The 22904-nt window shown below is 37.1% G+C and overlaps 5 protein-coding genes and 1 non-coding gene across 7 annotated transcripts; 2 read left to right on the top strand and 4 right to left on the bottom strand.

Annotated features, from left to right (window-relative positions):
* The first annotated feature begins 1555 nt into the window (after nucleotides 1–1555).
* On the top strand, nucleotides 1556–4606 carry LOC133727869 (brefeldin A-inhibited guanine nucleotide-exchange protein 5-like). The gene is made up of 8 exons (XM_062155276.1): nucleotides 1556–1977; nucleotides 2378–2484; nucleotides 2578–3013; nucleotides 3294–3424; nucleotides 3505–3546; nucleotides 3845–3941; nucleotides 4058–4138; nucleotides 4261–4606. The coding sequence occupies exons 5-8, from the start codon at nucleotides 3506–3508 to the stop codon at nucleotides 4462–4464; spliced, it is 423 nt and encodes a 140-aa protein (XP_062011260.1). The 5' UTR covers nucleotides 1556–1977; nucleotides 2378–2484; nucleotides 2578–3013; nucleotides 3294–3424; nucleotide 3505; the 3' UTR covers nucleotides 4465–4606.
* A 2227-nt stretch (nucleotides 4607–6833) lies between these two features.
* On the bottom strand, nucleotides 6834–8825 carry LOC133729013 (uncharacterized). 2 transcript variants are annotated; one of them, XM_062156484.1, is made up of 4 exons: nucleotides 8622–8825; nucleotides 7495–7613; nucleotides 7294–7395; nucleotides 6834–7181 (listed from the first exon to the last, which is right to left on the bottom strand). In XM_062156484.1, exons 1-4 carry the CDS (start codon nucleotides 8634–8636, stop codon nucleotides 6971–6973), a joined length of 447 nt encoding a protein of 148 aa, XP_062012468.1. In that variant the 5' UTR covers nucleotides 8637–8825; the 3' UTR covers nucleotides 6834–6970. The 2 variants fall into 2 exon arrangements, with proteins under 2 accessions (XP_062012468.1, XP_062012469.1); XM_062156485.1 differs by lacking the exon at nucleotides 8622–8825 and adding an exon at nucleotides 7778–8110.
* A 1416-nt stretch (nucleotides 8826–10241) lies between these two features.
* On the top strand, nucleotides 10242–11763 carry LOC133733586 (probable F-box protein At4g22030). Its single transcript, XM_062161226.1, has one exon. It carries the CDS (start codon nucleotides 10352–10354, stop codon nucleotides 11636–11638), a length of 1287 nt encoding a protein of 428 aa, XP_062017210.1. The 5' UTR covers nucleotides 10242–10351; the 3' UTR covers nucleotides 11639–11763.
* A 1221-nt stretch (nucleotides 11764–12984) lies between these two features.
* Nucleotides 12985–15826, bottom strand: LOC133729923 (aminomethyltransferase, mitochondrial). The gene is made up of 4 exons (XM_062157551.1): nucleotides 15648–15826; nucleotides 14526–15100; nucleotides 14114–14232; nucleotides 12985–13736 (listed from the first exon to the last, which is right to left on the bottom strand). The coding sequence occupies exons 2-4, from the start codon at nucleotides 15084–15086 to the stop codon at nucleotides 13190–13192; spliced, it is 1227 nt and encodes a 408-aa protein (XP_062013535.1). The 5' UTR covers nucleotides 15087–15100; nucleotides 15648–15826; the 3' UTR covers nucleotides 12985–13189.
* A 360-nt stretch (nucleotides 15827–16186) lies between these two features.
* Nucleotides 16187–16260, bottom strand: TRNAR-UCG (transfer RNA arginine (anticodon UCG)). The gene has a single exon. It is a non-coding gene; the product is annotated as a tRNA-Arg (tRNA).
* A 659-nt stretch (nucleotides 16261–16919) lies between these two features.
* Nucleotides 16920–19621, bottom strand: LOC133728755 (probable transcription factor KAN4). The gene is made up of 6 exons (XM_062156185.1): nucleotides 19316–19621; nucleotides 19157–19233; nucleotides 19009–19045; nucleotides 17474–17690; nucleotides 17271–17346; nucleotides 16920–17183 (listed from the first exon to the last, which is right to left on the bottom strand). The coding sequence occupies exons 1-6, from the start codon at nucleotides 19611–19613 to the stop codon at nucleotides 16953–16955; spliced, it is 936 nt and encodes a 311-aa protein (XP_062012169.1). The 5' UTR covers nucleotides 19614–19621; the 3' UTR covers nucleotides 16920–16952.
* Between the last annotated feature and the right edge of the window lie 3283 nt (nucleotides 19622–22904).

Here is a 22904-nt window from a genome sequence, read left to right as displayed (position 1 = left end):
GTCAAAATTAACGTTTAAATTGGACGGAACAGTAAAATTTGGGCACGGATGATTGAAATTGAAAGCATAGAGGTGTTGCTGATCAAATTGAAAGAGCAGGGACTGACATGATGTTACCTCCAAACCACAGGGTACTAAACTGAAATTTATCGTAAATTTTATGTGGAAAAAAAATAAAAAAATTGATTCATACACCTATTTTCTCTATTCACACACCCTCTCTAATTTTCCATTACTTTAATATATTTTATTATTTTTTTACAAATTACCCTAACTATCATCCCTTGTAATTATGTTTTTTTTTTTAATTTTTATTTATTTGGCAAGTCAATCATGAATTTCTCTTGTGAATATTGCTGATTAGAGAAAAAAAAAAAAACTGATGGGTAGGACGAAGTGCAATCTGTCAAAAGTTTTACAATTAGTGTGGCAATGTTTATGGCTCAGATGAAAAATCACGATGTAACTGAATTTGGGGATTTAGGTATGTCATGACTGCTATACAAACTGAAGAAATGTATAAGCTTATCACCTAAACTAAAGGGGATCCAAAACTTCTCACATCTGATTAAGCAACATTACTTCAAGATACCATTCCCAGTGACATAAAGCATTCTGTAAAGTGATGATATGACTAATTTTCTCAACTCTTTAATCTATATCTAGTGTAGCAAAAACAGAAAACAATAATAAGAATGTATTATGCAAGGCAAGAATAATCAAAATATGATTGAACATACAATTGTCAATAATGTTAGTCAGCCTCTTCTAAATCATGTAAAATGATTACCTCACCAAAATTTCATGATACCACCCGTACTTTATACTACAACACTATAGGCCGTGTTTGGATAGCAGGAAATCATGGTATGGAATGGGAATTAATTTCATTTTTCATTTAGATGCGCTGTTTGGTTGTAATTAGAGATAGGAAAGGAAATAAAAAATGAGATTTGACTGGAAATTGACTCCCTCATAAAACATGAATAGGAATTCTAGTCATGGGTGGTATTCTATTTCCATTTCCCACTATCAAAGGTAAAATTACATTAATTATCCATCTAAAAAATTTATATTTCCTCACCAATATTCCTATTTTACTAATTACATTAATTACGCTCTTTTACTAATTTCTAAAAAATTGGTGAGGAAATATAAATTTTAATGTAACTGTTTTTATTAGCAGACTTGATTGACGTAATTAATGTAATTGTTTTTTTCTATTTGGCAAATCAATTAATGTAATTAATATAATTAGTCAATTAATGTAATTAATGTAAAATTTATAAAGGGAAATGATATAAAAGGTTATATTAGAGTGTGAAATGATAAAAAGATCACCTAGTTTCCCACTTGATAAAATGGTCTATTATAAATTGTTAATAATATTAATTTAGTCCTTATGAATAATGAGGTAATGTTAAGAAAGGTTAGTTTTCCATTTTTTTGATACCGATTCTACCCTTAAAGCTTTTTTTTTTTTTTTTTTTTTTTGAGAGCCCTTAAAGCCTGATACACGTTTATAACTTTATATTGAAGAATCACATAGCTCAAATCTTCTTCGTTTTGATCAGAAATCTCAAATAGAGCTCCGATTAGAAATCCAAAAGATAGAAGACGATTATCTGATCAAAACCTAAAACCTTGGTTCGATTTTGATCGGAACTATTTTTTATCCCAACTCTCTCTGTCTCTCTCTCTCTCCAATGGCATGCTTCTTCTTCTTCTCTGTTTCTCTGCCCTCGCTTCGCATCCAGAGCAAGACGATGTTGTTTGGATTTGAAATCGATTTCGAACTTGGAAAATGTTGAAAATGGAGCACGCGGTCGTTCCCCTGAGGAGGTGCTGGAGCACGTGTTCTCGTTCCTGCAGTCGGACGGCGACCGAAGCTCGACCTCGCTGGTGTGCAAGTGGGGGTAGATTATCGAGCGGTGATCTGAAAATTCAGAGCTTTGGTTTTTGCATTATCGGTAATTTGTGAGTGCTTCTTATCCTTTCTTCAATCGCATCGAAAATTTTTGTTTTCGTTTTTACTATTCTCGTTGTTCCTTCGTGTTTTGTATGATTATTGGTAACTTCTCTGTGAAAGAGGAAAATGAAGCAACATGTTTGATCTGGAAGAATTTGTCTAGATGATTTAGCGTCATGCGATTTTCTTTGGTTTGAGTAGTTTTGAATCATGAACACTTCGATGAAGCAATCCGATGAAGAATATGGCCGGAGGTTGTAGGAGTTTCAGGCCGAATTAATTAATTAGGCATAGATTTTTGTGCAGATAAGGTGTTTGATGAGATGCTTGTGAGAAAAAGTAGTGACCGCGATTGTAGATTGACTCTGTTTTTCAGTTTCTGATTGTGTTTGTTTTGGTTTGGTGAAGGTTAGTTACCTTCAGTATGATTATACTATGCTGGAGAACAAGCAAAAAGAGCTGAAGGGATACATAGCTTACTTCAGTCTGTGGAAACTTCCGTGAATGCTTATGAGGTTTGTGTTTGTGTTTGGGTGCCGATTATTAATGCCTGTCAGTTTATGTATGTAGTTCAGGAACTTAATGTGTGAAGTGTATGTAAACCCTAGGCTACTTTTGGAAGGAATAAAGTTCAAACAAATGCTCAATGGCCATGAATGTGGGAGCCAATCACAAAGCTGTTCATCATGAAGATGGCAAAAAGATAACCAGGTTTGGATATGATATTATACGTTGAGATCTCTCTTTTGCATTCCTAACAAACCCAGTCTTTCACATTTATTTGTAATGCTTCTAACTGATGCGCTATTTTAAAAGAAGGAATCGAATGACTTGGAGAGTATGACCATAGTTCAATGTGATGCTTTACTGGTTTTCTGAAACCTGTGGTTTGTGTTTTTGTACACTGTCTTCTAATTGTTGAGTTATTTAAGCAACTTGAAGCCTCCTATATGAATTTCAAAACTTGGTCTGCAGATGGGCATGAAGGAAGATAACAATGAAGTCACTTTGAAGACGAGGATTTTATCTCTTGAGCTTCTGCAGGTTATATTAAAGATTATTTGTGATTTTAAGTGCATGCTTTTATGGATAGATGCTTACATACAAAGTAGCTAATACTGTTAAATAACTTGAAAGTTTTATTTAAAAGTAATTTCTTGAACTTATTAAGTATGAGCTTCCTCTTTCTAAGACTATGGATGCAGAAAGGAAGATATGTATAATCCATGAAGAGACTTCCTATTCATTGACTTATATAAGGAGCTTTCCTTTCACTTATTTTCAGTGTTTTTTGAATAATATGATTTATTACTTGGTCTTTCAGGGTTTGTTGGAAGGAGTTGGTCATCCATTTACTAGGAACTTCCATTTTATTGATTCACTGAAAGCATACCTATCAATCTATCATATGCTTTGTTGCTAGCTTCAATTTCGCCGTCCCCTATCATATTACAGGTTTACATATATTCTTTATCGGATTTAGGTAGAATATTCTATGAGATTTTTGCCTCTGATCATTAGTTTCCTTCCTGCAGTATGCAACTAGAATTTTGTTGCGGTTCAGAGAAAGTCTCAAGGTGAGTCTATGATCTATACAAATAGTTACAAAAATTACCTTGACATACTATGTTCTTTACGCCAACAATTTTTATTCAAGGTGAAATATGCATCTTCTTTCCTTTGATAGTTTTCCGGTCCCTGGATGGCTTGGATTTACCCATGAACCAAAAAAATGAGTGTCCTTAGGTATTGCCTTTTCTGGTTATCACATTGCTAGTATCTTGAACATGTCACTCTCAGTTTTCACATGGCTAATGTGATCACTATGATTTTGAATTTCTTTTTCTGGTCGTCTAATGAGGTGCGGGATTGCAGGATGGTTGAAAAGGTTTGCAAGGATCATCAGATGCTTGTTGACATATTTGTGAACTATGACTGCGATCTTGAGGCACTGAACTTGTTTGAGCGGATGGTATAATTTACCTACTGTTTCCCAATGATGTTCTTCATACTTTCCAAATATGGTATTCTTGTACATCTAATACTGCAAGGTATTCTGACTCTTCATTTGGTTACAACTCTATCCAGAATATCTCAAGGGATGCAAAATGCAGATCCAATATGGCTGTTGTGTCCCAGACTACTTCAATAAAGGGTTCGTCTCTTCTGGTAAGTTTAACGATTTACTCCTTCTCAGTATTGGCTAGTTCATCATATACTTTCTTGTTGCTATATATTCATTGATGGTAGCACAGGTTGCTGGATGACCTCTTTTTCCTTGACCTTGCCAGTGTCTTGTGAATGTGCTTAAATCACTCGTAGATTGGGAAAAGTCATGTGGAGAATCAGATAGAATAAAAACATTCAGTCTTTGGAAGGAGATGCTTCAACTAAAGAGTGTTGATGTGAAAAGCAGGCAAGATGCAACCATTAACTTTGAGAAGGCAAAAGCTCATAAGTCTACAGTGGAATCTGCCATATTTGAGGTGGAATAAAGTGATGTTGTATTACTAATACTTTTGTATCTCAAGTGCATTTTTATAAATGGAATAAAGAGAGAAAACACCATAATTTTGTTGGTGGTTATATACTTTTTTGTTTGACGTACAATGAATGTAATGCAGTTGTTAGAACATATGTCTTACAGTATTTGTCCAACTTTATGTGAGAAATTCTTAGAAGAGGTTCATAGTCTGATGGTTAGACAATACAACAAGTTATTAGTCTGATGACTAATAACTTCACTGGCCAGTGAATTGGTCAGTGACATGTGTATAACAGTGACATGGTAAGTGACGCATTTCACACAACTAATGTGACATAGATATAACAGTGACATGGTAAGTGACAGTGATTTTGAGAGTTACATGATTACTGACATGGTCAGTAACTTGGCCAGTGGCATGACCAGTAACTTGGTCAGGAATTGACAGTTACATGGTCAGTGACGTATATAACAATGACATGGTAAGTGACATGTCAGTGACTTTGTCAGTAACTTGACCAATGACATAGTCATTGACATGGCCAGTAACCTGACCAAGAATTAACAGCGACATGGTCAATGACTTTGCCCGTGACTTGAGGTTAACAATGACTTTGCCAAGGGTTTACAGTGACATAGTAAGTGACATGCAACTTTGCAAATGACTTGAGGTTAACAGTGACTTGACCATGTAATTGATCATGTAACTGACTATGTAACTGATTATGTAACTGATCATGTAACTGACCATGTAACTGATCATGTAACTTTCCATATAACTTACCATGTATGTAACTGATCATGTAACTTTCCATGTAACTGAACATGTAACTGACCATGTCACTTACAATGTATGTAACTGACCAAGTAATTGAACATGTAACTGATCATGTCACTGACTTTGTCATTGACATGGGCAGTGACTTCGCCGGTGACTTGAGCTTAACAGTGACTTAGACAACGATTGACAGTGACATGGCCAATGACATAGCCAATAACTTGGGCAGTGACCTCACTAACAGTGACTTGGTAAGTGACAGTGATTTTGAGAGTTACATGATTACTGACATGGTCAGTGACATGACCAGTAACTTGGTCAGGAATTGATAGTGACATGGTCAGTGACGTGTATAACAATGACATGGTAAGTGACATGTCAGTGACTTTGTCAGTAACTTGACCAATGACATAGCCATTGACATGACCAGTAACTTGACCAAGAATTAACAGCGACATGGTCAATGACTTTGTCCGTGACTTAAGGTTAACAATGACTTTGCCAAGAGTTTACAGTGACATGCAACTTGGCCAGTGACTTTATCAGTGACTTGGCCGGGGATTGCCATTCACATAATTAGTGACATGTTCATGACTATGACATGGCCAGTGACATAACTTGGCCAATGACTTGAGATTAACAGTGACTTGACCATGTAACTGATCATGTAACTGACCATGTAACTTACCATGTATGTAACTGATCATGTAACTGACCATGTCACTTACAATGTATGTAATTGCCCAAGTAATTGAAATGTAACTGATCATGTCACTGACTTTGTCATTGGTTCAATTCTTGCTCCTCACCCAGATTCCTCTCGAGGAGATTTCTACTCACCTAGATTCACCTCGAGAGGATTATTCCTCACCCATATTAGTTTTGAGGTGATTTCTCCTCACACCCATAGTAGCCTTGAGAGGATTTCTTCTCACACATATTCGTCTTTAGGGAATTACTTTACTCCTTACCCAAATTTTCTTTAAGAGGATATCTCCTCACCCATATTAGCTTTGAGAGGATTTATTCTCACACATATTAGCCTTCAGGGAATTACTTTACTCTTCACCCAAATTTTCTTTAAGGGGATATCTCCTCACCCAGATTTCCCTTGAGAAGATTACTCCTCACCCATATTAGCCTTGAGAGGATTTCTTTTCACACAAATTAGCATTTAGGGAATTATTTTACTCCTCACCCAAATTTTCCTTGAGGGGATATCTCATCATTTAGATTTTCCTTAAGGAGATTACTCCTCACTCATATTGGTCTTGAGGGGATATCTCCTCATCAAGATTTCCCTTGAGGAGATTACTATGAATAAATGCAACATGACTTGGCTAGTAACTTGGTCAGTGACAAGTGTATAACAGTGACATGGTCAATGATGCAATGTGACTTGGCCAGTGACTTGTATTGCAGTGAAATGCAATGTGACCTGACCAGTGACATGAATATAACAATAACTTGGCAAGTGATATGCAATTGCCAATGACATGTTTAGTGACTTGTCTACTAACTTGTGATCAAACTTGGACACGGTCAGTGACATTGACTTGTTGAATTCAAAAGATGCCAAAAATTAGAATGTGCTGTAAAACATCTATAAAAGTAATGTTTTATTAAGGAAAACTAAACATAACAGTGACATCATAAAAAGATACAAAAAGCTAATTTATTTAATAAACTGGAGTTTACAATTCACCAATGACTTGCATCCTAAGCCCTAGGCAAATTTCTAAAACTCTAAATCTGCAGAGATCCAATTGTGCCTATGTTCCACAAATATCTTGATTATATGAGCTTTATATTGCAAAATATCCTTGCTGAGTTTCTTCTGAATCCCCTCATCTTTTGAAAGTTTCTCCATGTAGTTCACCTCTGTCTTGAAAAAATCAAGTGCCGGTTGTGATATTTCAAGCCCTTCCTTTCGAACAATGGACACATACCTAGAAGTGTTGTAGAAGAAGAACAATTTAGAGCTTGAGCAACAGACTTTTACAGTAGTTCAAATGCAAGCAAGCATCCTAACTTTGCTAAAAGGAAATGCAGCTACAGTACCGTTGAGGATTGAAATTGTCAACTCCAAGGTCCTCATCCCGTAGAAGAATGCGACTATATTGATCAACTATATCACGATGTAAGAAACGCTTTGCGAACCACCTAGGCATCAAGAAAGCTATCACTAAGAAACGCATCTAAAATAAGCCAACTTCTAATACAAATGAAATGAATGAAGGCATAAAGATAAGTCCTGTGTACCATTTTGTTTGATTGACTGCAGACACATAAATGACAAGATCATTCCATTGAAATTGCATCCACTCCTCAACGTTACCATCATAATGAAAAAGCATCACAACAAAACCACTTGACAAAAACTGCATTACGGTGTATAAGATCAAACACAAAGCCAATTCAATAGAATGTCAATGCAATATAATCTATTAAATATCACATTCCAACTATGAAAAAGGCATGAAACATCAAATAACATAATTATAAAAATTTCAAATCAGCAACAGTAGTTCATTAGTTCAAGAACCTGGAAACTTTGAAACGTTATTTATGAGTTTTCATGCCAAAGCCAATGAGTCTAGAAGAAAAAAAAGCTTAGAAATGGATCGAGTTTGGATTAATATTTTGAAGAGATTGAGAGAGTCGGAGCCTTTACTAAATTTGGGATATTGGAGGGATTGGAATCGAAGAGCCAATGGATCTGCATGAGGCATTTTTTGTGAGAGAGGAGTTGGTTTCTTTATCTTCATATTACTTAAATATCTGCTAGCCTAGATGATCCTACTTGGTGATCAATAGCTAATGTAAGTCCAAAAGGCAAACATTGAAAAAGCTTTTGGAACAATATTCTTATAGATAGAAAAAGGCAACAAACCAATCGTTCACACGGTTTGAAAGAACCACATACATATTTTAACATTTTTGAATTCAAGCTTCAAACTCGGATTCATAGAAAAAGGCAACAAACCAATCAACTTCAAATTCCAAGCATATTTAATGAAGTTCATAGAATTCAATCTCGGATTCAAAACAAAACAGATATTCAACTCCAAAATGATCAAATTCAAAGCTCGATTATAAGGAGAGATTCAACTTCGATTTCATTTAGAGAAATCGAGCAAGTAAGAATCGAAAATCAAAATCGCTTAAGCTATACGAGATTGAAATTTACCAATCGACAAGGCCGACTTGATCTTCGTAAAGCGAAAGAGTGAGATTTTTGAGAAATATCACATAAACAATAACAATCAAGCAAGGATAGTGCCGAAGGGGCTTTCATCAAATTTCAACAATCAAAGCACCACAGATAGTCAAATTCATTGCTAAATTACCATCAAAATTGAGAGAGCCAAAATCAGAAAGAGCCTTACATGTGCTTCGAGCATGGTTGCGAATCGAACCGATGGACGATCAGCTGGATTATCACCTCAGCAAAGTACCAGATTCGACACAATGAGCAAAATGGTCTCCGGCGAGTACTTGCGAGCGGAGGTATGATCTTGTGGAAGAGAGAGACATTCCTCTGTGGCAAGTTGAGCCTGGACTCGTCGTGGCCCCAGCGGTGACAATGCAGAGGTCGGAGACGTACTGGACGCCATTGGAGAGAGAAAGAGAGCGATTTTGGTTCAGATAAGGGCTCAGATGGGCTTGGATAACCAGAGGGGATAGAGAGAGAGCTGACAATGGCAGTTTTTGTAATTAAATTTAACTCTAGTGGTAGGTTGTAAAGAGCTGACCTTAATTATCATAGGGATATTTATGTATTCTGAATTATAATAAGACACTTTAAAATGACCTATTTTATCATTAGCCCAATTTATAATTTATATTTCCTCACCAATAGTAATTAATGTAATTAATTATCCATTCCGTTTGATTAGCAGACTTGCCAAATAGAAAAAAAAAACAAAAAAAAAAACAAAAAAATGTACAAAATTGCAAGGGAAGGTAGTTAGGGTAATAGGTAAAAAAATAGTAAATTAAAGTAATAGATAAATAGAGGAGGTGTGTGAACAGAAAAAATGGGTGTGGGAATAGCCACCCAAAAATTGATGCCCAAATTTCTCAATTCAATTTCAACCAAAATATGTGTCGTTTTTAATTTAAATTTCTCTATTTATTTCCAAAACAAGAATTTTTCCCCAATCAAAAAAAAAAAAAAAACAAGACTTTTTCAATTTTAGAATTTAAATTTGTTTTGAACTTTCTTAATCTATTCAACATTCTAAATCCTCCGTAGATCCAAACAAATAATGAAAATTGCAATTAACAGAATTTTTAGTTGTAAATTCTATAATATAGGAATTTATAATTTAGATTTTTTTTTTTGAGAATGAACTTTTACAAAACAAAATGGCAATGGTAGTTTCTCATACACATATTTTCTGATAAAAGTTGTGATATTTCAATGACATATCACAAAACAATTCTACAAGAATGAATCTTGAAAATAGCATAAAATACACAACTCACTTCAAAATCATAATAAACTAATGCATTCAAACCATTAAGCACTATAGAAGACACTCCACTATTGATTCAAGCAATGAGGGAATGGAATGCATTTTGATTAACCAAAAAACAAAAGAATAGAAGAAAGACTACCCATTTATTGTACTCCCAAGGTTTGACAACAAGGTATTTGTTAACTCGGTCCACCAAGAACACCAAGTAGTGAAGGTAATGAAGGACCATTTCAAATTTCAAGTTGCCATTAGATTTATTCAAATTATGAGAGTGCTACGCAAGCAATGCGAGTGAATTGATTTCTTTATTGCATGAGATAGTATGAGAGAGACTGAGGAAACACAGTGATGGATGAAATTTTTGAACAAGAATATTAAATGGTGAATGGGTCAGGTTGGTCAGATAATGGGCCAAGTCTACCCATTCAATTCAGCCAGTCAATATTTTCCGAACTTGACCTCTTCTTCTTCTTCCTTCCATCACTATAAATACAAACACATTATTCCTTCTTCTTCCATTCTCAACTCTCTCCTCGATCTATTCTCCTACAGCAAACCAAAAAGCTCAAATCTTTTGCCCTTTTATCTTCTTATAAACTCACACAGAGAAAACCCAAAAGTTAAAAACCAACCAAATGGCTTGTTTGCAAACTTCAAGTCTCCTATTCCCCACATCTTCAACTCTTTCTAGTTCCTCAAGGAGAATGATCAATGCTGCAATCCAAGTCCCCAAAGTTCCAAGACTCCGCTTCACCAACCCGAAAACCGCAACCAAGTTGGTACTTGAAGGGCTACAATTGAGTGATGGGATCTCAAACACGTACCAAATAGCTCAACCAAAGCATCAAGAATCATCAAAGCACTTTCATTCTACTACTACTAGTACTTCTACAGCTACCATTCAGCTCTATGCAATCCTAGAGGAAGTAGCAGATAGAATTGAGATGCACAACAATATCGGCGAGCAGCGCAACAACTGGAACGTTCTTCTGCTCAACTCCATCAACATGATCACTCTCACAGCCTCAATCATGGCTGGAATTGCAGGCACTGTTGGTGCTGGAATGCCCATTTTGGCCTTGAAGTTGTCTTCCGCTCTTTTATTTACTGCAGCCTCAGGAATGTTGCTTATCATGAACAAGATCCAACCTTCACAACTAGCTGAAGAACAGCGCAATGCCACAAGATTGTTCAAGCAGATCCAAACTCAAATCCAAACCCTACTAGCACTTCGTGAGCCGACAGAACAAGATGTGAAGGAAACAATGGAGAAAGTTTTAGCTCTTGACAAAGCGTACCCACTTCCATTGCTTGGAGCTATGCTTGAAAAGTACCCTAAAAAGTTTGAGGCAGCTGCTTGGTGGCCTAAAAGTCATGGAGTTCAAAATCCAAGCGAAACGAAATCTAGGATGGGAAAGACTAATGGGTGGAGTGAAGATCTTGAAGATGAAATGAGAGAAATTATTTCAGTGGTGAAAAGCAAAGACTTCGAAGACTACGAGAGATTAGGTAACTTGGCACTGAAGATCAACAAGGTTTTGGCTATTTCAGGTCCTTTGCTTACTGGTGTTGCAGCCATTGGGTCTGCTTTTGTGGGTCACAATGATGTTGCAGCCATTGCTGCAGTGGCTGCCGGTTCATTGAGCACTGCAGTCAATGCTTTTCAACATGGTGGTCAAGTTGGGATGGTGTTTGAGATGTATAGGAACTGTGCTGGCTTCTTCAACAAATTGGAGGATACAATTGAAGCCACACTTGGAGAGCAAGATTTGGAGAAAAGAGAAAATGGTGAATTGTTTGAGATGAAGATTGCTTTGGAATTGGGAAGAAGCTTGCCTCAGCTAAGAGAACTTGCATCAAAATCAGCTTCATGTAGGAGAAATGGAACAGTTATTGACGAAATGGGTTCGAAACTGTTCTGATTACTTAGCTTCACACTTTTGTGTACAAACAAAAGGGAAAATCCCTTTGATTCTTTAGTTCTTTGTACAAAATCATGTTACATAGAGATGAAAGATTAATGATAATCCTAATTATTTGACTACAATTTTTGCAGAAAAATACGTTTGATTTTCTAGTTCTTTGCATATCAGGTTGCTGTCATGCATGACACAAAAAGCTCTTTCTTGTTCTGGTTAAGCTTTGTTAACTATTTGTTTAACGACTGGGTTTGCGTTTATTTACAATCATTGACTTCTGTAAAATATATTAATTTAGTAGTTGAGAGAGGAGGGAGGGAGTTAGTATTTAAACCAAATTAACGAGGTTAATGAATATTATTATCATGGTGTACAGAAAAATGGTCTGCGTTGGATGGCCTAGATCAACTAGCAAGGTTGACTTTTGATATCGAGTCTTATATTGAAGCCTTGGACTTGGCCCTTCCGGAGAGTTGAGTGAGTCACATCCTAAAATTCCTCCTAGACAGCGTGGTCAATGTAATTTTCATATTGTAACTTGGTCAATAACTCAATGACATCTTGCTCAAGTTAAATAGAGTAATATTAACAGTGGTAAGAATCCGATGAGAAGAAGAGAAACACAAGAAAACGAGACACAGTAGGGTTTATAGTTCTAGGCTTCTAGCGATCAAGAGCATTTGTCATTTATTCTACACCATCATTTGTGAACTTCGAATTTTCCTCCCTCAATATTGTTTGATAATAGTGTCATCTTACCCAGTTGAACTGTCATTATGAGCAGCATATATTTAACAGATACATCTTTGAGATTCAGAGTACAGATACAACTCTACATCATCTTGCTGGTGTCACCTTCTTAGGTTTCTTCTCAGAACATGGTTTTGTCTGATAAAAACATGGTTTTGTCTGATAAAACAACTAACAACCATAACAAAATGTAGTTCACCGACTTGTAAATTGCTCTCTTCCTCCATTTTGTATACATTTCCATCTGACTTGGACAGAGAATACTGGTAGAACAGTCAACTTGGTTCCATTTTTGTTTTGGTCTGACTTTCTTTGGTCAATCTATATATGTTGACATTTGCAACAAATAACGAGTTATGTTCATCCCACTAGAAGCCACATTCAGCCTTTGACATCAAACTACAGATTTATCATTCTATCTTACTATATAGCAACTTATAATGTAGGGAATTGTGTTCTGAGAACACTCTCAAGTCTTAAGCCAACTGTAGAAAAATAGATTTATTTGATTCTCGAATGCAAAAGCAAATTCATCATTTTAAAGTTTCTGCAACTGTATCATCCAAATCGGCTGTGACATCCATTGGTAACCATGTAAGTGTATATAACTGTAGCTCTCCAAAGACTATTGCATAAAAGTGAAAAATAACCAAAGCAATACGATCCAAACATACATTCCATTTCGTTCCAGATTCATAGAAAGTAAAGAATGGGTATCAGCATTGACTGCAGCAGTCAAGGTTTATAACGAAGTCAAAAGGGGTACCGTTAAGAACCTCCTGCAGATGAAATACCGCACTTGAATTATGTTGGCTTGTAGTATTTTGTTGGTACAAAAGGCATTTTAGTGACAGTTCCATCATAGGCCTTTCCTCGCACAACAATCTTAACTTTGGTTCCGGCCTTGTGGTTTCCAGATTTTACATACCCCATAGCGATATTTTTCTTCAGGCAAGGGCTGAATCCTCCACTTGTCACTTCCCCAATGGTTTCGCCTTTCTCATTCTGAATCTCGCTGTGGCCTCTAGCAGGTGGGCCTGAAGAGATGAAACCAACACGCCTGATAGAAGGACCATCAGCAAGTTGCTTGAGAATTGTCTCAGCTCCGAGAAAGCCACCTTCTGCCCTTCTTCTCTTGCCTATAGCCCATGTGAGCCCAGCCTCCACTGGTGTTATGTGTTGCTCCATATCATTGCCATATAAACACAAACCAGCTTCCAGTCGGAGACTATCACGAGCTCCCAATCCAGTCAGCCTCACCTTCCCCTCAGATTTCTCCAAGATTGCTTTGGCAAGATCCAACGCATTCTCATCAGGAACTGAGATTTCGAATCCATCTTCACCAGTGTATCTAAAATTCTCAGTCAAAAAGGTAATCAAATATCCTTCACGAAGAACTCCATAAGAGAGCAGAAATGCCAATTGGAAAGGGGAACCAAACAATGTGAACTAAACAGATAAAATTAAGTATAGCATTCTGACTTTCTGAGGTTTGTTCTGATATCACCAAGAAAAACACAAAACAGAATTAAATTGCTTCATTCATTTTCTTAGTAATCACGAAAATGAATATGGGCAATGTGAAACAAGTAGCGACGGTAAGATCACCCACTAAATTGATATAGAACAAGGGCCATCAGCTGAAAACTTAAGTAGCAAAGTTGGGAAAAGCCCCTTATGCAAGGTAAAGTAATTACTTGAAAAGAAAGAGAGAAATGGTAAACATACCCAGTCCTTGTGAGAAAGCAGTGTGCCCCATTGATATCCAAAATTCGGAACTCTCCGAAATAAAACTTGCTCAAATCCTCTGTTGTCAAGTGTTGAAGAGTTGGGGCAGCAAGAGGACCCTGCATGGAAAATTCAATAAACTCTTAGCATGTGTCACTATAAAGGATATTAATCAGCTATTGTAAAATCAAGCGGTGTCCAATTTTGAGCTTACTTCTCTTGAGCCACACAGATATTTCATAGTATTGTAAAGCATTACTACAGTTGTAAATTTACAAAAAAGAGAGCAGCTTAATCAAACAACTACAATCATACATCTCAGCATACCGGCATAAAGATACTGACATTTATTGCAAGGAAATAATAAGATACTGTAATGCATTATGACGGTTTGTGAAATCAAAGGATTCACCTGAAGAGCTAGAAGAGATCTCTCATCATGGATGTGCCATGAGACGTCTCCCCCTTTGGCCTTGAATGCCTTCATGTGCTCCTCAATGTGAGCCAAATCCTTATCCCTACATCCAGCATTCACCACCAGGTATATGTGGTCATCAGTGACCTTGGTAACCACAGAGTCATCAATTGCCCCTCCCTTCTCATTTGTAAAGACAGTTAGTGTCCCCGTTCCTGGGGCCAGACCAGCAACATCAGCTATGACGAGCTTTTCCAGGAATGGAATGGAGTCCTTCCCCTTGAGGCTCAGCCCACACATATGGGAGACATCAAAAAGCCCACCGTTCTCCCTACAGTTCACAGTGGAGTCCATAATTGAGTCCTTATACTGAATAGGCATGCCCCATCCGGCAAACGGCACCATCTTCCCACCATGAGCGACGTGGAAGTCATAAAGAACTGTCTTTTTGAGCTCAGCTTCAGAGGCAAAGTATCGACGAGCTACACCCTTCTTATCACCCTGAGCAAGGCGTCGGGTGATTGACTGACCAAGCTGCCACAAACCACCTCCTCTCATCTTAGCAAATATATCTGAAAAACAAATCCATCGTAAATCTTAAGCACACATTGCAAAATCCAAATAGGTCTCAAATCATATAAATGCACCCAAGATCAACAAGACATTTCTTCCAAATACTAATCCAAGCAAGACCCTCATATCTCTCAACTACAACAATCAAGATATGCTACAAGTTCATCGAAAAATGCTGCATAGCACTTCATCTAGGTTCATTGTAGAGTTGCATTCAGCCATTACCATAATCACCAAAACCGAGATATACACACTTAAACTCAATAGACTCAATCCAATGGTACAAAAACACAGCTGAAATCACCAAAGCCTCAGTCTTTACAAACCACTGCTCAATAAAGTTTCAAACTTTGCAGCCAGAAATCCACCAATGCAATCCCAACAAACTTCAATGACAACCAACAACACATATTTAACAAAAACACGCATTCCAATAAAACAAACTGTCCCATGAATAATATGGATCCCCAGAGCCATTAAAGAGTAATACATAACAACAACCACATAGATCTAACACAACCCAAGTAAGAGAAATGAGAAACTCACAAGTGAAAAGGGTCTTCCTTCTTCTGTGTTATCTGTTCTTCAAGTGGAAGCAAATCTGAGAGCCCAAGAGAGCATCTCTGAACACCAAAAAAGGTGGGCTTTTTATATATTTGAGTGCAAGTAAGAGACACAGAGACAAAGATTAAATTAAAAAAAAAAAAAGAAAAAAAAAAGGGTTGGTGGTATGTAGTGGGTGGAGGAGGGTTTCCCTTCCTGATCGAAACAAACACCCCATCGTTAGTGAGTGGTGATAGCATTACCTAACAAAACAACACCCTCCAATGATTCTATCACTCTCAGTTTCAGTGTTTCTTATGTATGGGTGATTCAGTGGTTCTCAGTCACACCAGAGTTTCTGTGGGCTTGAATGATCTGACGGCTGTTGGTGTGGTGGAGTCTGACAAGATAGAATCTTTGCCGCTGATTTTGTCCGAGGTTTCGCTAAACTAGAGTGATGGAGGGGTATAGGGTGGAATGTGGTGGAACCGAGGTCAGGTGATTATAGTGTTTTTTTCATTGGGAAATGCAAAAACTAAAATCGACCACAGTGGGAGTCGAACCCACGACCTTCTGATCCGAAGTCAGACGCGCTAATCCACTGCGCTATGCGGTCAGTTAATGCTAGAAGAGTTGTTATTTTTGCACATGTAGGGAATATTGCTTTGGTAAAAAATTTATGTCGGGTAGGTGTCTATCTCGCTCATGTGATATCACTACATAGAGAGCTAATTAATCTGTATGCAAGTTTATAAAACGAGTGGAATGATAATGCTTTGTTGTTCTTAGTTGGTTATTTTTGAAATATATTATTTTTATGATAAAATTTTAAGATTGACTTCGCTCATTACGTGATGTGATAATAAATAGAGAGCTAAATAATCTCTATGCAAGCACATAAAACGAGTGGAATGGTAATGCTTATTCGTTGTTCATAGATGGTTACGTTTGGAATATGTTGTTTTTATACCAAATTTTAAGATTGAACTCGTTCAAGCGTACTTATCTCATCATTTAGTGATGAAGCATTGTCACTATCGCATCTATGCATACGGAGAATTGGATTATTCATATAATTTGTTAAAAAACTCAAAACTTACACCCATCTATGCACTGCATTGCTTCAACATGGCCACTCTTGGATTATGTAAGTTAACAATTAACATTATGCGAGTGATGCTTAATCTTGTATCAGTTCGTTGCAATAATGTAATATTAATTGGAGGCGAATATTGCATAGAAAGGTAGAGTTACTTTTTGAATTTTCAGGCCACATTCTTTCTGTGCAATTACATATGTGCAATGATTTTAAGTAAGACTAAGTTCAAGAGAGACATCATTCACAACTGAATTCTCAGAGTCGCTTGGCCTGAACTGCTGCGAATAATAAGCCTTTGATGACGATTTGAGTGATGGAGACATTGCAGCATCAATCTCTGCTTCAGTTTCAGTTTCACCACCTAAATCTTCCGGTTTACTATGATTGCTTTGGCAACCAGCATTGACTAATGACAGTACTTTCACTTGATCATTGCTGTCCTGAAAAGTCACATGTATATATGGAATAAATTAACTGTACACTCAGAGCCAAGTCATAGATATAGACAAGAGAGATAGTCGTAGTACTTGAGCATCATCACTGCCTCTTTTGACTAGATCAGTGAATATGAAGTAAGAATTCTGTCTGTAATTCTCATTGTTCCTGAAAAAACAACCTGGCCAAGTCAGAAGACGTTGCAGATTCTTATGCTCAACATGAATTAAGGTACTATAGCTCTTACAACTAAGTAAAATTATAGACCAGATTAGATTAAAATTTAATCACAGACCATTTTGCCAGGGTGCTCGTATTCTTGTGATCAATTCCTTCAATGTAGCTTCTATTGCTTTGGTAGGGTGCACTATTGTACATGTTTCTCATCATCCAATTGCTCCTTTGGCAATAAGTAGGGGGAGTAGCAGTACTCTTATTTGAATTTAGCCAGTATGAATTGTTTGAGTACGAGGGATTTGCCTTATCGTTCCTCTTTGCTGCTGTAGCCGCTTCTGCAATGGATCAAACTTCATTTTCAGAGGAGTAATGGTAGGTGAACCACTTTTTGGAGAACCATCTAGAGCAAACATCATCAAAGCATAATTTTTTATTCTTTTATATTTTTATTTTTTCTTAATTACAAAAATTTCTTTTTCTTTTTCACTTTCTTAATTTATCTTTTAAACCCTATTTTTTTTTCTTTCTGATCTATTCATCTGCACGACAAATTGTCGTTCTCTTCGACCGACTACGCATTGAAACTTTAACCACTGCAATATCGACATGTTGGACATTACAATACTGAGATAATGGAAAGGGGAGAATCAGGAAATGATGGCCGGTAATCTTGCATGTCCTTTTAGTATCATCTTGATAAGAGAAGTTGATCTGGGATTGATCAAGTCCTCAACTGGGGATGAATTACTTTGACAAGCTTTATGAGGGTTCTTCTAATCCACTAACGGAATCAGAGGCTTGTTAAAATCGTATGAGGTTTCTTTGAAAGAATTAATCATGGAAATGAATCGTTCATTTCCGTGGGCATAACTTTGGTTAATTCGACTATATTAGACTAAACAATCCGTACCAAACACTTGGGTTCAAACTCTAAAGTTAGATTTGACCTCGTAGCTTATTTTCAATGATACCAAGGTTGGGGCTTCGTCAATCCCCCGAAGGACATTGATTATCTTTATTACTTTGAGAGTCGAAATCAGATTGAGAAGGCGTTGATCAATTGAAGAGGGGGTGAGAGGGTTGAGAGGAGAGGTGAGAGGAGGAAGGAAGAGAACAACGTTTGATGAATTCATCACGCAGAAGATTAGATCAGAAAGAAAAAAAGTAATTAAGAAAGACACATTAGATAAAATAAAGAAAATGAAAAAAAGAAAAATAAAGAAAATGAAAAAAAGAAAAAGGAATTTTTGTAATTAAGAAAAATAAAATAATAAAAAATTATGATTTGATGATGTGACTATGCCACATTAGTTACCACTGTTACCACCTAAGGTGGGCTCTAGGTGGTTCCCTAAAAGGTTTAGAGAGCTAAGTTAAATAATACATGCAAGTCAATTAAAACCTTGCTTTGATGTTCTTTTCTAATTAATCAAGTGATCATGTATTAGTTTAAAGCCTGGATAGAACATGATCAGATCCCACTTACGATTTACTGACTTAAGCATACGGATTTAGATAAACAGATCAAAGAATTGACCAACTTTTCACTGTTCAACAATACAATTAGTCAAGAACATAAGGTGTACTAGTCCTAATTTTATTCATGTCTCTGCACCATGAAGGCATAGATGAACAAATGGGATACATATGTACCTTGTATGCGTTTTTCATGCTTCATGCTCCTGTACATCTGTCCACGGCAAACCTCAACGTGAGAAAGAAGGTAAGTTATAAAACTTAATCCCCCTAATTGATCTTCCCCTCTCCCAAAAGGAAATAACAAACTTTACGAGCAGCTCACCTGAAGATGGCTTTTTATATGAGATATGGTAAGGCCCTTCACATTCATGATCTCCAAAATCAACTTTGGAGTAGCTCCTGTGATGAGAAAAAGAAATATTATTAACACAAAATGTTAAGTGAGCTCAACATGGACATAAGAGAGAGCTTAGGCAATTACTGTCTTCTCCTCCAAGCCTTTCAACTGCATGCACAAAACAGCGGTGAAGATCAGGTGACCAACGAAGCCGAGGCACTTTCGAACGAACATAAGGTCTAACTGTAGTTGATGAGTTCAGCAGGCTTATCTGATGGGCTGGCAAATTAGTATAGTGAACTCTCATTCTTTGAGCTGCAATTCTCATAGCATGATCACCAAATGACGAGCAGTTCGGAGAATATACTTCTCCATTGTCAAGTGAAGAGGACGAAGAGCTCACAAGAGAACTCAAACGATCAACTATCTCAACTCTCTCCATTTCTTGATTTGCAGAGAGAGTGTTTGGAGATATTGCAACATACAAGAGAGAAGATGAAGAATAAATAGCGCAACTCCTTTCCTCATTGTGTCCTTTAGTGACAGCTTTTCCCAGCCTCAAAGGGACACTTTAGTCCTTAGGAGTATCAATTGGGAAAAAGAAAAAACGTACTCAGCACAGTATTTCAGACCTGCCCTGCAGAAGGGTCAGTCGGTTGTGTTTGTGTTCAAAAATGCCTTCATGATCGATTGGGTGAAATATCAAAGGTAAAAAGTGAAGAAGTCAAATATTCATATATAAACCAAACTACAAGTGCTTGAAGATGACGATACCATGCATTTTAACTCGGTCGTCTTATCTACCCTGCAAAATTTCAATGCTATCTAGCCAGGTAAAACCTATAAAACTGAAAGAGAGTCAGCAAAGTAAACGTTATAAAAGAGAAGTGAATGGTGTCGACAGTAGAAAACAAAGAAATCAGAGACGTTGTGACAGAAGCAATGCCTGTCGTGAAGCATACCAAAAACGCCATCAAATTTTCAAACCACCTTTGTCAGTAATTAGTCCTCAATATTCTGGAGAGACCCCAAATATTAGTATTTTATAGCATTCAAACCTCGCCCCTGAATCCAGCCGAAAAAAAAGAGAAGTTTCACTTTCTCAGGCAGTTTTATCAAACACAAGCTGAGCATCATTCACATTGATCCCGAAACAACGCATTCCCCAATCAAAAGTGCACACGAAACAGAGCGAGAGTGTTGCTACGTAGACATGCTTCGCATGTCGGGCTTCGCTGGCTCGGAGACACGTCGGGGACGAAGACGTCACGGTGAACGCCAAATGCTCGCGGTGGATATGTAAGAAAGCCATGCAGAGAGGGCTATATTTGGAATTTTAGCAAACGGCCAAGTGATTACATGGCGGAAACGTGGCCTAGCTCCATGGCCATGGTTTTCAGAAAGATTGAAGCAGCCGGAGAACATATGGTCTAATAGGAGCTTGTTGTGTTGGTCGAGGCAGGATCATCTTTTCATCTAGAACATTTTCGCTGGGAACTCCCATCTGTTGATGATGAGGAGCTGCAATACTCATATTATGATTTTCATATAATGAAAAGTGTGGAGTGATCAATTGTAATTGAACTTGTTCACCATTATCAAGTGAAGAAAATAAAGACCCCCTAAGAGAGCTCCCCTCACCTAATTCAACTCTTTTCACTGTCATATCTTAGATTCTAAATTGAAAGAGTTTTTTTTTTTTAAATCAGAAGAGACTCAGAAAGCTAGCTAGCTAGAGAGGGCAATTGCAACACATACAATCTCAAGAGAAGAGAGGAGAGAATAAATAACAGAGGGTTACCCCTTGGCTCATTTTGTCTTTGTGTTCTTTAGTAGCAGCTTTCCTCACCCTCAAAGGGCACTTTACTCCTTAAGATTAGGGTTTCAATTGTAAAAAGAAGCAACTGCCTGCATATATGATTGGGTGAATGAGAAAGGTGAAAGCGAAAAAAGTCATACATTATTCTTTTTTTTTTTTCTGAAAGGAGTCATACATTAATTATTCAATTCAACTACAAGTTTTTTTTTTTATAAGAAACTTACAAAGAGAGATTAAATACAAGTGTCTCTAGGGCACCCTACACTTGAACAATCAAACAAAATAGCTCTAGAAATACTTGGGGGAAGATAGTTTTCCCAAACTTTTTCTCTATTACAATTGTGACCTAAGTGCGTACAAACATCTGCTACGAAATTTGCTTCTCTTAGTATGTGGCTGAAGGATATTGAATCAAAACTTTTTGTAATCTTTTTTATGTCCGTGATGAATATTTGTGAGATCCAATTCAACTACAAGTTAATTCTTGGTGTTGACTCTGTCATTTTCTTAGTTGGGTCCTTTTCTACACATTCTTCATCTTCTACCTTGCATTCTCCAAAACCAAAAGAGCTTCGAAAAGGAATCTAGGTTAAAATTTATAGTGAGAAAGAGCTAGGAAAGGAAACGTTATAGGAAGAGAGAAAATTAAATGGGATGACACAAGAGGCCAACAAAAAAGCAGACGTTATGCGTATAACAGTGAAGATGACAAAAGCTATGCATGTCTTCAAGGAAACAACCCAACATCCCAATAAATATTCAAACCTGTTATAGACTCAGTAGTCAGACCCATTCTCCAATATAGTATTTATCCAAACAAATAACCCCTAATTTCAGCTGATAAGAAGAGACCGAGCACTTTCACTCCCCCAGTCATCTACTCGAGCACAAATTGCAGATCGAGGTTGTTCATATTGACTCTGATATAACTCCAATGCGACACGAATATAAAGCTACGAGCTTAATTTGCATATGGGGGTTTTGGATTAAAGACACGTCGGGGACGAGGACGTCAGCGGTGAATGCCAAATTGCACAGGATAGTTATGTAAGCAAAGCAGGCAGCGTTGGGCTAGGAATTTGGGTGGTAGTTTCTCATTAGTACAAGAGGGGAAAATGCCAAAAGGGGTTTAAAACAGATCGATCAGATGGCCGGATCGAACGTGGCGTCCTTGGCCAAGTAGAGGTTGAAGAAGCAACTGGCCGAAATTACATAAAGTTGGTTTTCAAATATTACGGGGAATACGCTCTTCATTATATCGTTGAGCCTTTGCCATGGACAAGTGTATTTGAGTTCACAAGCAAAGCAAAAGTGATGGTGGGATTTGAATGTAGTGTTCTGTGTAAACTTGATTTTGATCTCTATAAAATTTTGTTTTGTTTTTGGTTTTATCTCTATAAAATATTGTTTTTGTTATTTGTTTTATCTCTATATAAAATTTTGTTTTGCATACTAAACGAAACCCAAATGTTTTTTTGTTACTTATAATGTACCAATCTTTATGGTCTTAGTGTAACGTACCGACCTTTTATTCAACGACGGTCAATAGGCGACACTGACTGACTACTTTGTTCGTTCAATGAAATATTAGTTTGTCTTTACAGGCTTAGTCCTAGTTTCCTTGTACCATTGGAACCATGTACCATGATCAAACTGCAGAGGTTGCCGAAGCAGAGTTTCAAAGGAGTCATCCATGCAAGAGGGTAATGCACTTGAACCTTAAATTCCTTCTCAAAGCTAAAAACTCATACAAGGCCGAAATATTGGTCTTTATGGTGTTTAGTGAACTACAATTTTAGTTGAAAAAGCCACCAAAAGCCACTGAATCAAACGAAATCAAGTCCCATTCTCTCACGCCATCCTTCATTTAGTTCTTCGATGGTTTTGGTAGCTCATTCTAATCCAAAATTTTTT

The sequence above is a fragment of the Rosa rugosa genome, chromosome 2 (genome assembly GCF_958449725.1).
Source record: "Rosa rugosa chromosome 2, drRosRugo1.1, whole genome shotgun sequence".
NCBI lineage: Eukaryota > Viridiplantae > Streptophyta > Magnoliopsida > Rosales > Rosaceae > Rosa > Rosa rugosa.
Note: the sequence above shows the minus strand (reverse complement) of the source record. Positions and strands in the feature narration are given on the sequence as shown.